Source organism: Sus scrofa, chromosome 9 (assembly GCF_000003025.6).
Source record: "Sus scrofa isolate TJ Tabasco breed Duroc chromosome 9, Sscrofa11.1, whole genome shotgun sequence".
Classification (NCBI taxonomy): domain Eukaryota; kingdom Metazoa; phylum Chordata; class Mammalia; order Artiodactyla; family Suidae; genus Sus; species Sus scrofa.
The window spans coordinates 111,085,170-111,099,187 of NC_010451.4; the positions used below are offsets into that span (position 1 = coordinate 111,085,170).

The following is a 14,018-nucleotide window of genomic DNA, read 5'->3' on the forward strand; positions in this document are numbered from 1 at the left end:
GCAGTGGTGACCTATGCCACAGCCACAGCAATGCTGGATTTGAACCTCATCTGTGACCAACACCACAGCCTGCAGCAATGCTGGATCCTTAACACACTGAGCAAGGCCAGGAATTGAACCCACATCCTCACGGACACTGTGACGCATAACGGGAGCTCCATGTTAAATACTGAGCATATTCAGTGTTCAAGGCACTGTCCTAGCTGGTGAGGCCCAACCTTTAACAAGATAAATAAGCCTCCTGGAGAACTTGCATATAATCACCCCCTGTTATATCTTCTTAGACATGGTATAATGGAGATGGCAAAGATGATTGGGGATGCAGAAACCAAGGATCAAATGTGGTCTCTCACTCTTCCTGATCTTGACATAATATTTGCCCCAGAAAGCCCTTCCCATGTAAGTACCCAGTGAATGGAAGCTAGTATTAGAGGAAGTGATTGATCACATCAAAATGCCTAACTCCTTTCCACTTCAATTAAATTGGTTGATACTGAGATTTGATTCTATTAAATATCCACATATTGTATATGATTGGGGGAATATTAAGAATAATTTGGTATTAAAGGTTGAATGTGTGTGTGTTTTATTTCATTATCAGTTACCCCAATTTCAAACATAAAACAATTACCTGAGTAATGACATTTTTGGTCTTTGACTTTAAAATGAAAAACAAACAACACTGACATTAATGCTTATTTTCAGTAAAGGTACAGTGCAATACTCCTATCTCTTACTATTTCAAGAATAAAACTGTCAAATTAAAGGTACTGAATATATATTGACCTATCTATTTAATAAGTCTTATGAAAAACCCATTGTATATCACATCACAAAATCTTTTGAAAGGGACAAGCAATTTCTCCTGCATTTTTTTTTTGCTTATGTTAGCAAATACTTGTTTGTGCCAGGCTGAATGTAAACAGCCTGAATAACTTTATGATAAATTCCCAATATTTTTCTGTTGTTCGAGGCTATCACACACAGCTCTATTTTCCACTTTGTATACTGTAACAAAACTGAAAAATACACAAACAAGACAGTCACACATGAATGGAATAAACAACTGCACTTGCTAAGTGCACAGGATGAATTGATTCCTTTGCCCTGGGCAACTCAGCTTTCATATATGAATTGGGAGGAATGTGCTTCTTAACCTTCTCTGAAGAATACTATGAGGGCTAACTAGTGAAATCTGCTGTTTTCCACTAGGTACTCTTATATTCCAAAGGAAATTAGCAGTTACACCTCACGATGCAGTTGTATAAAGCTGCTTTAGCTTTGGGGGAGCCGTTCTTTGCTGAAAGGAGAAATGTCTGCAATTGTTTAGATGCATGTCCTCTAGAGTCCAGTATTTAATAAATAATATATCTTGAGGAAGTAAATATTGTTCATGTATCACATGATGTTTAGTTTAGAATCAAATGCTATGTAAGGTTTGAAACAAACATTTTTTAGAGCCCAAACATTTCTCATGAGGTAGGGTGAGGGGTTGGCTCTGAGAATCCTTATTCTTTTGTTGTTGGGATCTGCTGGGGAGGGTGGGATTTGGGAGAAGTTTGACTTAGTCTTCATCAACAAACTCTCATTTACACACACACACAATTAAAAAATAAAATAAAAAGTATCTTTGGCTCATTTGCCACCTAAAAGAGAATTTTGAAAATCTGTCTTTGAAGTTGTGCTTGTAAATAAGTGAATGCTAAGAGTCATACATAATTGGTCATCAACCAACTTCTCATGGTTGGACCCAGGTATATGTCCTGGGTTGATGAGGATTATGTACAACTTCTCTTAGAAACCATGTCTTTTTCATTAAAAATACCCTATTCTTCAAACCATATTGTTAACACCACAGTGGTAGTAAAAAGACTTTATTGGCATCATTTCATAAGGTACTTTCCTAATAGTTTGGTGTTATTGGTTGAATTGCATAACCCTAAAATTCATATGTGGAAGTCCCTCCCCAGCACTCAGAGCATTCTCATATTTGCAAGTAGGTTTTTGTACACATAAGTAGTCAACATGAGGTCATACTGGGGGAGATTTGGTACTTAATCCAACATGACTGGTATGGGTTTATAAAAAGAAATATTATATGGTACCTATGACATTCCATCAAATATATGTGCAGCCCATTACAATTAAAATGTAATGGTCCCTCAGTTTCCCATGGACGGTGAAAGTCAGGAGGGCCATGGTGCTGAAAATCACAGGCAAATTAATTTGACAGCCCTGGGTTCGAATACCAGCCCCACTGTGAATTCATCATATGTACCAGGGAATGGACTACCTTCTCTGATCTTCAATTTTAGCATGTATAAAATGGGCTTAAAGGAAATCAAATCTAATCATCACTTTTAAGTCATTTTTGAAGATTAAACGAGATAAAGCATCTCAGACATGTAATCAAGCCTCAATAAATGCTTGTTCACTGTAATTATTTATTAATTGGTCCAGGTAGAGTTTTCTGAATGGCTCTTCTCCATCACAGGAGGGAGTTTTCACACACTTCGCTCACTACAGATGCATATTAATGTGACTATAAACCTTTTAAGGGGAAATTACAATAGACCCACTGTCTCATCAAAATATATCACTGTTTATGGGAGAAACGCAGATGTTTATCTCAAGTAATATTTTCACTTGGAAGTACAACCTATTTTTCTAGAAGGAAGCATTTTATCCTTTAGGCTTCTGAAAAGGCAGTGATGGTAACTGAGTGAACCATTTAGATAAACTATCAACAGGACATTTTGCTGCCAGAAAGATAATACAGCGTATAATTAAGCTATTTTATTCAGGCAAACCAAATGTATTAGAATTCTGAAATTCTTTAAATCTGTGATGTGTAAGTTGTATAATGTGACACTCTACCTTTGGAAGAATGGTGGGGTTGATGCAGTCCTCTAGGGCACATCTCTATAATACTCACAGTACTGAGTTCCTGGCCAGGCACAGAATAGATGTTTAGGAGTATAGAATTGAATTAAAGTACTTCATCTTAACATTCTATTAGTTCTTTCTCAAAGTCAACATTGATGAAATCAGTTCCTTGGCAAAATTGTGTGCACAAGTGACACACATAGTGCAGATAGCTTCATGGTCACCAGGGGTACAAACATATTGAAAGTTGCACAAGACGACTGGGCTTCTGTCTACATTTATTGCAGTGATTTTTACTGTCTTTAGAATTTACTATTCTTGAGGATAGGTCTATCAACTACTTACTTCAGATCTTGAAACTACTTTTAATATAGTGTTCTATAATTGTTGTTGTTGCTGATGATTATGATGGTAAATAATTAGAAGGAGGGGAAATGAGAGGAAGTTAAGAAGATGAGCTTGTTATTAATGGTGCATTGTTCTATGCAATTTTATTAATTATCTACTTTTCACAAACCCTTAAAAGGTAGGTACTATTATATCCCTTTTACAACTAAGGTAACTAAGGTCCACTAAGGGTGATTAATATGGCTAAATATTCACACTTAGAAAGTGTTAGAGTATGGTTCATATATTGCAAGTCCAAGCAGCTAGGGAAAATAAGCAAATAACATACAAAGGAACCCAGATAAGGTTATCAGTTGATTTTTCAGCAGAAATTTTGCAGAGCAGAAGGGAGTGGCATGATATACTTAAAGTGAGGAAAGAAAAACACAACCAAGAACATTCTACCCAGCAAGGCCTTCATTCAGATTTGATGGAGAAATATTGCAAGTCCAGCTCCAGTGCCCATTTATTTGTTCTGTGAATATTGTACACACTATCAGATTGTTTTCATTCAGTCAAAAATAAGAAGGTGGTCCTTATAGTAATGGTGCTTCTTTCTAAACCAAAAAAAAAAAAAAAAAAGGTAAAAGGGTTCAGAAAAGGCTCCAAATTGAGTACTGAGGTCAGCATAACTGGGTTTGTGGCTCACGTGTAAGTAGCATCTTGTTTCCCAGGTTGGCCCATTTATCTTCAGAATGAAGTACTTTAATTCAATTCTATACTTCCTAAACATCTATTCTGTGCCTGGCCAGGAACTCAGTACTGTGAGTATTATAGAGATGTGCCCTAGAGGACTGTGTCAACCCCACCATTCTTCCAAAGGTAGAGTGTCACATTATACAACTTACACATCACAGATTTAAAGAATACAATTTCAGAATTCTAAAGAAAAGTCAGCTTTTTATTAATTCATTTATTATCTGGAAATCCAGAAAGACATAGTTATACACAGTGTCTCACTATCTACCGCTACCTATTTGAGTTGAAGATTCATCAGCTAGTAATGACTTCCTAACAGAGAGCAAACTTGACTCCACATTGGATCTATTTCCTTGTGCTTAGTCATGCTGGTTCTACACCTTTGATATATAGATATATTCTTTTTCTATTCTTTTCTATCATAGTTTATTACAAGATACTGAATATAGTTCCCTGTGCTATAGAGTAAATTCTTATTGTTTATTCTATATATAGTAGGGTGTATCTGTTAATCCCACACTACTAATGTAAATATTTTTAAGCGGCAGATTCAGATTTGAAGGATTCCTGAGACTCTGCATTTCTTGTAAGCTCTCAGGTGATGCTGCTGCTGCTGCTGCTGCTACTGAAGCACAGATATCTCTAAGCATCTGGCTTCCAAAGGGCCTCACACTCTATATGTAGGCTCTTTACCTCGATGGCTAACCACCTGAATCTGTTTCAGCTGATACTTTAAGACTGTTTTGAAACCTGTTATCTTATTTTTTCAATTAGCCTAAGAAGACATGAAGGAAGACTGTAGTCAAAAATAGGTTATTTACTTTCCTTGACCTCCAAAGTTATTAACAATGAATTAAACTAAATCTAAGTGATGTATCATGGTCATAATTTCACTGAAGTTTAATGAAAACATATATGAAAGACCTGTCCAGACAAAATTTGTACTGCAGTAGGACTCCACATGACAATAGGATCATGATATAAATGACATAAATTAGCATTCTCAATTATACTTGAAAATGAGTTATTAGTCATTTCTGGCTGAGAAGCACAGATGTAATATAATGCACATGCCCATATATTAAGAGAGTAAAGTATGGTAAAGTGAAAGTAACAGGCTCTTTTGAACTTTCAAGAATAGATCCAGTGTAAAATGCTATGGTAATGCATATGGAAGTCACACATTTATAAAATATAATAGTAAGTGATTAATATGAGCCAAGTGTTCTTCTAAGCTCTCCACATGGATTATCTATGTAATACCAACAACCTCTATTGAAATAAGTGTGAAGGAGGTAAGTCAAGTAGATGGTATTATTAGTCACATTTTACAGATGAAGAAATTTAGGCATGGAAAGGTTACAGAATCTGCCCAAAGTTACACAGATCTATGTAGTATAGTCATGACAACTGGCCAGGGCGGTCTGATTACAGAGTGCACCACTGAGCTGTTACTTTAACTGCATGCTGGGGGACAGCGGTCACACAAACAGCATGGTTCACTGCGCTCTAAATTTTCCCTTATAGGCATCGTAGGATTCCTCTCAATTCCACCAAGTTACCACTTGAGCAGAGCAGAGACATGCATTTTAAATGAAAGAACTGATATGTATTCAAAATATTTGTAGGTACCTATCTATCAATATGTTACATAAATTTGCATTCACTTGGAGTTATTTCGCTTCATGTCACCTGAATCCAATCTTGATCTGATAAGAAAAATAGAGCATTGCCATTATTTGAGTCTAGAGTAAAAATAAAACACCTGAGAATACCCTTATGCTTAATGAGAACAGTCCCTCTTTCAGAAAGCTCTCCAAGTAATCAAAATAAACTTTAAAAAGTTAAAACAATGATTACATGTAGCCTATTTTATTTCATAGATAAAAAATACACTAGACAGTGAAGAATCACATACTGTTATCTCATTTCCTGTAGGAAAATGTGTAAGATTATATCATTTTTCTTTTCCTAACAGTGTATGCCAACAATGTATTCACTATTATTAATAACATCTTATGTTTACCTTCTAAATTTTTGGAAAAAGAATTAAATACATAACCATGTTGGTTAGAATGGTTCTACATATATGTATATGTGTAGAATATTGAGTGGCTCCCAAATTGACACAGGACAAAAATCTCATGACCTCTTAAAATGAGAATCTCACTATACAAAGGCGTATTTAGAAAGGTGATCAAAATCACTAGTAGAGGCATTACAGTATATGGAAAAGGATCTGAAATATCCACTCAACTTATTAAAATTCATGAGATTTTAAAAATATCACCCATCCTAAGAGGGGTGTAAACAAATCTATTTCACAGAAATAAGAAGCCTATTCTAAATTCACCTTGGAAATTATCTTCTTCTATACAATTCCTAAAGATTTTTTTTTACCATATTTATATCAAGGGTTATTTTGGAAAGAGTTTTAAGGCAGATTACTCTGATAGGTTTTACTTCTCAATGAGCTATCTAAATTTTGACGATGCTGACCTCATCCATTCCCCAAGTGACTGATTAAAGCAACAATGCACATGTGTATACAGGCAAGGGAAATTCCCTTTGTGTCCTACAAGAAGAAGAGGCTATTTTATCTAATGGAAAATATGTGAGCAAGTGACAGGGAGGGCTGGCTTCCTCAGTGTCATATGCAGGAAAAAAAAATCTAGGTTGTTTTTGAAAGAATCTAACTATACTATTGACTGTAAAACAGTTATGTTGTTTTACATTTATAACTGGAACAGATTTTTAAGTGATTTGGAAAATTAGTGCAACCCCTAAACCAAATGGTTGAAAAGACAGGACAGAATAATCCATTCATTTTCAAACAATATCCCTTTACAATGGTTTATTGGACACATGGCCATCATTATGGTAACAAATCATTTTTTACAAGTGCTGCAATGGCACTTGGCTTGGAGCTAGGTTAAGGGCCAGGCTCTGCAAGCCTAGCCTGCTCTGTGCTAGCAATGGCCACTCAATTTGGTAACTGGAAAATGTGCAGAGATTGGTCCACATTCTACTTCCTACTATAAGTCATATTTCCTTTTTCTGCACTATTTTCAGATATTTTAAATAATGAATAAGAGCAAATAGAGGTAAACCGAATCTGGAAAGGATGGACAGAGATTAAAATATCTGAATCAAAACAGGCTACTGTCAATGAATACAAATACTACACTAGTTCCGTAAAATGCTTCTAAGATTGGCAATTTATAGTATCCATAACTAAATCTTTATAGTTTGCAAAATTTCTTACATAATCTCACTTAAATCTCCCAAAAGGCATCATCCCCATTTCTCAGATTAGGAATTGGAGGCACATACCACCGCAGTGACAACGCCAGATCCTTAACCCTCTGTGCCACAAGAGAACTCTGGGCTTCTCTGATTCTATAAACCAAATAAATAAATGCAGATACTTGGATTCAGATCTTTTGAATCCATATCTTGGCCTTACTTTCCAAACACCTATTTATAGGCTAATATAGGAAGATGCTTTGGGAATTTTCATTATGTAAATATTGGATGATGGGCTATTTGCTTAAAGAAAATAGAAGTAGAGAATGCATGTTCTAGCTACTGGTGACTTTCAGAAAATCAAATAATTTACTAAATTAATCTGCTAACTACTATTTGCTTTCCAGATTTTTTTAAATGTTTCAAATTTGATGGAAACAATATATATATAATATACATATATAAGTATATGCATATACATATACATAGGGAAAGCATGAAAGCAACAAAGACATCTGAGTTTTTAACACATCTAGCAAATAAATTAACACTCAATATTGCTTAGAGAATACATATTCCTATATTCTTGATAAGAATCTAACCATGTAATTTAAATATAATAAAACATTTCTATTCTATAGGATTTTTTTATCGAACACATTAAGTGACTACTGATCCCAGTCTGATACTATTAACAGAACAGATTAAAACTGTTTTAAAAGAACAATCATTTTCTCACTATTTAATAAAAAAAAATTTAAAGAGAAAGAAAAAGTATGTTAATATTACATGTATATTTGCAGTGTGTTACTATTCTACAAAACAATATGTAAGGAAAGCATTCATTATTAATACTCCAATTTCCTATCTGGACTCCAAATATCTACATTCAAAGCCAATAATTGAATTTCTCCAGCAAAACTAAATGCAGCCTCTTAGCAAAAATCTGCTGGAATTCTTATTTAATATAATGTTTAATGGACTTTTGATAAGAAATGCTTATATAAAATACTCCCTTTCTCTCTAACAGATTATACTTAGAAGACTTGAGAACACCTTGAGGAGTATGCAAATTAATTTGTGGAATATGGAAATGTAATATTTTTTTGGCAATTTTACCAATCTGCGCATATTTTCCTTATACATTGGAAAGGCAATTCTAAGCAGAAGGAATTGCTTTGAGGATAAAGTGTGAAGGATTCTATTATGCTTAGTACTATCAAAGAGGAATGGCTAGTTAAGCACATTTAGCAACTCATCTTTGAGGATTAAATATTCAGACAAACCATTCTTCAGGATTCTTTTCAAGAGTCAACCCCATTCTGTAGCAGGAGATTCATGACTTTAAAATCTTCCGAGACTGTCATAATTTCTTATCTACATGACCTGTTCTTCACTTATTTTAACACATATCCAATAAGTCATTAAATAATTCAGAATTTCCATATGGGTATTTAATAAGAATATTATAATAAAATTGGTCATGGTGTCTATTTGCCCTACAATTATAGAGAGAATAACCATTGACATTTGTTAAAAACAATATTAAAGTGATTGAATTTCCATTACTTTACATTCTTCTCAGGTAATCAATCTTTTTAGGAAGGGATAGAAAAGGCAACCTTAAAACTGCATCAACCTTAAAATCCTTTGACTATCTGAGGAAAAAAAATAATAAAATTCTTTGACTATGTGAATATTTATATTGTATAAAATGTTGTCCATCAAAAAGCCATCTAATCTCATGTATTTGAGAAGTCTCTTTGAAGTGCAATATACGTTATGTTAAACAGTAGTTGCATTAAAAGAAAATCTGATATTTAATTATCACTTTCAATAAACTTAAGCTCAACACATTTTTTTTAATGACCACATCTCTGGCATATGGATGTTGCTGGGCCAGGGACTGAATCAGAGCCTTAGCTGTGACCACAGCTATGGCAATGCCAGATCCTTTAACCTACTGCCATCAGGCCTGGGATCTTACCTGTGCCTCTGCAGCAACCAGAGCCATTGTAGTCTGATTCTTAACCCACTGTGCTACAGTGGGAACTCCCAGCACAGCTCGTTTTTTTGTTGAGATTTGTATATTGTCACTTAGTGTATATTAAGACATAAGTTCAGAAGTATTGAGGAATTTTTAGAAAACAATGAATTTTATGTCTTTTAGAATACATCAAAGCACTGTACTATTTTTCACACTAGGCAAGGTTAAGACTTTTGTCATAGATTATTAATGTCACTGCTATGTTGCAGGCTTATTGGTACTTAAGTGTATCTTGAAATATTTAGCTTGTGTCTCAAATTTGTTTTTTAAAATTCTTTTTTTTTTTTTTTTTTTTTTTTGGTCTTTTTGCTATTTCTTTGGGCCGCTCTCGCAGCATATGGAGGTTCCCAGGCTAGGGGTCGAATCGGAGCTGTAGCTTCCAGCCTACGGCAGAGCCACAGCAACACAGGATCCCAGCCGCATCTGCAACCTACACCACAGCTCATGGCAACGCCGGATCGTTAACCCACTGAGCAAGGGCAGGGACCGAACCCGAAACCTCATGGTTCCTAGTCGGATTCGTTAACCACTGCGCCACGATGGGAACTCCTGTTTTTTAAAATTCTATTATTAGCTCATGATAGGTTCATCTAGAAATAATCACTTGCTCATCACACACTTATTTTTAATGTGAAATACTAATTTGAAAGGAAACAATGAAATGATCAGCAGAAAGGCATCAAACAATAGAAATACACTCTTTATCGCCATCAGAAAAGGTTGAGAGTGCTGTATGTCGATATAGCCTACCTCCACAACCTGTGATATTTTCACTGAGAGACCTTGTCTCCCTGACTGGGATTTTGGATAAGCCAGAAGAGTTGAAGTCATGCTGGAAAATCTCACCCTCCTTAGCCCTTTGAACTGATGTCTCTATTTAGTCAGAATGGAACCCTCCCTAAACAGCTAAATAGCTGGTAAGTCAAGTAAAGCTCGTGCTTCTGACAAGAGAGGATTTGACATTCTCTCAGTAGGAGGATGAACACTTTACAGAAATGTGCAAGACAGTTTGGAGTGTGGCTGTCACCTCTCAAATAATTGTATTTTAGTTTAAAATCCACAGAGTTGGAAAATAATGAGTGCTCTGCTAGAAGAGTTTGTGGTCTGAGCCTTAACAGTTTACTTCCAGTTAGTTGGCTGGTCAGTCGTTTGGCTGCTTAGTCACTTGGTCTGTCTCTCTCTCTCTCTGCTTACCTCTAAGGAGGGCCCTTTCTGATCTTCTATTATTGTTTTTCACAATTGATCTCCTCCATCCCCACTTTACCCTCAGGTTGAAAACAAATCTAAAACATGGTTCCCCATGTTGACTGTACATTAGAATGATGTGGGGTGCTTTAAAATCTTACCATCTAGGAGTTCCTGTCATGGCGCAGTGGTTAACGAATCCGACTAGGAACCATGAGGTTGCGGGTTCGATCCCTGCCCTTGCTCAGTGTGGTGTAGGTTGCAGACGCGGCTCGGATCCTGCGTTGCTGTGGCTCTGGCTTAGGCCGGGGGGCTACAGCTCTGATTCGACCCCTAGCCTGGGAACCTCCAGATGCCGCAGGAGTGGCCCAAAGAAATAGCAAAAAGACAAAAAAAAAAAAAAATCTTATCATTTAGGTTGCATTTTATACCATCTAATTCCAAATCTCTGGAGCAGGGGCCCAGACATCCATATGTTTTAAAACTTTCTAGGTTATTCCATTGTATATCCAGGATTGAAAACCACTTTTGTATAAAGGATGCCTGAGACTTTGAATTATTTGAATTGTGAGATGAAGACTTTCCACAAAGAGAAAATCTCCTCTCTACTTGCTTCCTACAATTTGCACATTCTGATATACAAATGTTCTTTTCATACAATCATGGCTTAATAGAAGTTATTTCTAAAGGACTACTCTGGCATATGTACATTTTATTATCAGGTTATGAAGTTCTTATTTCATATGACAGTTGCCATCAATGGCTACTGCTATGAAATAACCAACTCCCCAAGCTAGGAGCACTAAACTTTGCCTACTCAGAAAAATTACCTGAGGACTTTTAAAATATAAATTCTGGTAGTGCCCACTCTGGCATAGCAACTTAAGGATCTGGCATTGTCTCTGTGGTGGCATGGGTTCGATCTATATCTTCCCTATGATGTGAGTGTAGCCAAAAAAGAAAAGAAAAAACAATTCTGCAGGAGTGGGTCCTGTCAGGTGGATAATCCCTAGCACTCTGTTTAATATATACATTAAAAAGATGGAGCTCCTGTCATGGCTCAGCAAAAACAAACCTGACTGGTATCCATGAGGACGCAGGTGCAACCCTGGCCTCGCTCAGTGGGTTAAGGATCCAGAGTTGCCATGAACTGTGGTGTAGGTCACAGATGTGGCTGATATCTTCTGTTGCTACAGCTGTGCTACAGGCTGGCAGCTGCAACTCTGATTTGACCCCTGGCCTGGGAACCTCCATATGCCTCAGGCACAGCCACAAAAAGACAAAAACAAACAAACAAACAAATAAATAAGAATTTCCTCCCATTTCTTCTTCTCTTCTTTTTTGATTAGTATTGGTGGCTTTACTTGATTTTGTTTACGGCTGCTTTTTAAAATAATTAAACTAAAATAGATCCTCGAAATGTATTGTTTTATAAGAATTTATTTAAATTTGTGAATATTTGATTGAATACACCCAACTTTCCAATTTCATTAAAATAGTTTGAGTAAATGGGTTAACCTTTGTGTTTTTTCCCACTGAATGAAATAATAAACTGCCTACAGATTTGTAATAAGGATTTCAACCAGTATTTTAATATGGGGACTTTCTTTTCTTACCACACATCACTGCTCCCACTCCTCTGAATTTTTTCTTCATAATCAAAATTTTACTCAAACTGAAGGTCTCTGTTTCTAAAAATATCAATATAATTCACCTAATTTCTACTTACATGATTCTGATTTAATTGGTCCGAGTGTGCCTGGCATCCGTATACTTTGTTTTATCTTATCTTTTTTGGCTGGGTCCACAGCATGAGGTAGTTCCTGGGCTGGGGAATCGAGCTGCTGCAGTGACTACTATAGGATCTTTAACCTGCTAATCCACGGGGGAACTCCTGGTATCCATATACTTTAAATTTTGCCAGGTGGTGCAAATGGAGAGTCTATATTAGGATTGAGACCTGCTGCCCCAAGCTTTAGATAGAAACTGCAACCTGAATAAACCTTCTTCAATCAGTAAGACTACATCAGTAAATAGCTTCTCAGTGGCTTGTACAATACGTATCGACAAGTGCACACCCCTCAGAGTGAGGACTCAAAATAGTTTCAAATATTTAAAACTGGGGAGGGTAGGCTCTGTGTGGTATCTGGCCTTCCATTTGCCTTTTTTTTTTTTTTTTTTTTTTTTTTGTCCTTAGAAAACTATCTTTTTTCGATCTTACTTTTCTCTTCACACATAAACGATCATTAGCTACAGAATGGTGCTTCATCCAAACATTCCTGAGTTGAAGCAAAATAGGAAAGTGAATTGGGCTGGGCTTCCTGCAAGAAGTGAACATTTTCAGAGTCCATGTCTCTCCTCCGCCTCCTCTCAGCCCTGTTAGCAAAAGACTTAAAGATTTAACTAAATATCCTTTATAGAAACAGTCCTGAGGCAAGTAAGATTGAGCAGGAATAAGAAACAGAAATTAAGTCAGGAGACTTTTTTCATTCTATTTGCTTAATTCATGAATACAATTTGTACCACCGTACCTCTACTCTACAGACTGAAATACGGTAACTTGAGATACCATGTTTAAAGAATTCTAGGGCTCTATTATCATTAAATTATTTACCTAATATGTTTTTCATTTCAACAGTTCTACTAGGAGGTTTTCTTTTCTGTGAAATCAATCAAAGTTTGTAGAAGGGGACACATTCACTCCGCACGATAAGGAAAGGCATGGGGTGGAGGTGGGGTGGGATGGGGACATGGATAGGGGAGTTGGATTCATTTTCCCACCTCCTTCTGCTCTGCTCATACTTCTTTTCTCTCTCAACAAGTGCCAGAGGGCACAAACACAAAGAAACAAAAAACTGCAACATCAACTTTTACCAGGCTACACGCAAGCCCTTCCCCAGGCCGCACCTGGGCTCTGAGAGGCCGGCTCCAGGACATACCAAGTCCACTACCATTTTCAAATATCTGCAATGCAATACCATGTCTTTCTCCCACAATGACTCACCCAGATATTCCCGTCTTGGTGATAAGGTTTCCAGTTTCTCCCAGTGTCACTGTAGAGCATGCGGTATTGTGTCACCCAGTCGGAGCTGCTGTATCTTCCTTGGGTTGCTATGGCACTGATCTGCTTCCGATTGCCAAAGTCAACCTGAAGCCACTGATAATGGTCACTGTCTGATGGAGACCATCCCCCAGCACCTGAATAAGGTAGAGAGAAAAGGGGGAAAAAAGGTATTCAATGTTGAACTTATACAACCAACAATGGATCATTCTACATTTTTAAATTGGCCTTGGTAGTACTATATTTCACAGATATATTATGAGGTGTCCTTTATAGATGCCACTGGGACTTCAACTAATATTCTTCCAGCTGGGTAACATTGATACTCTAACCTCTTTATGGTGTAATTATGTGCTCATTTTCTCCTGAGCAAATGTCTTCATAATTCCTCAATTAGGTCTTATTAGTACATGTCAAAGTCTAATTGGCTAAGGGTTGATCAATTTACCATGAATTCTTCAACTAAAAATCACTAGGAAAAGATACATAACAATTTGCTATTGTCTT

The 14,018-nt window shown here is 36.4% G+C and overlaps 1 protein-coding gene across 1 annotated transcript in view; it reads right to left on the reverse strand.

Moving 5' to 3' along the window:
* CNTNAP2 (contactin associated protein-like 2) overlaps positions 1 to 14,018 on the reverse strand; it is a 2,040,635-nt gene that overhangs the window by 1,344,660 nt on the left and 681,957 nt on the right. The window contains 1 exon segment of the mRNA XM_021102606.1: positions 13,455 to 13,648. Coding sequence (XP_020958265.1) covers positions 13,455 to 13,648 — 194 coding nt within the window.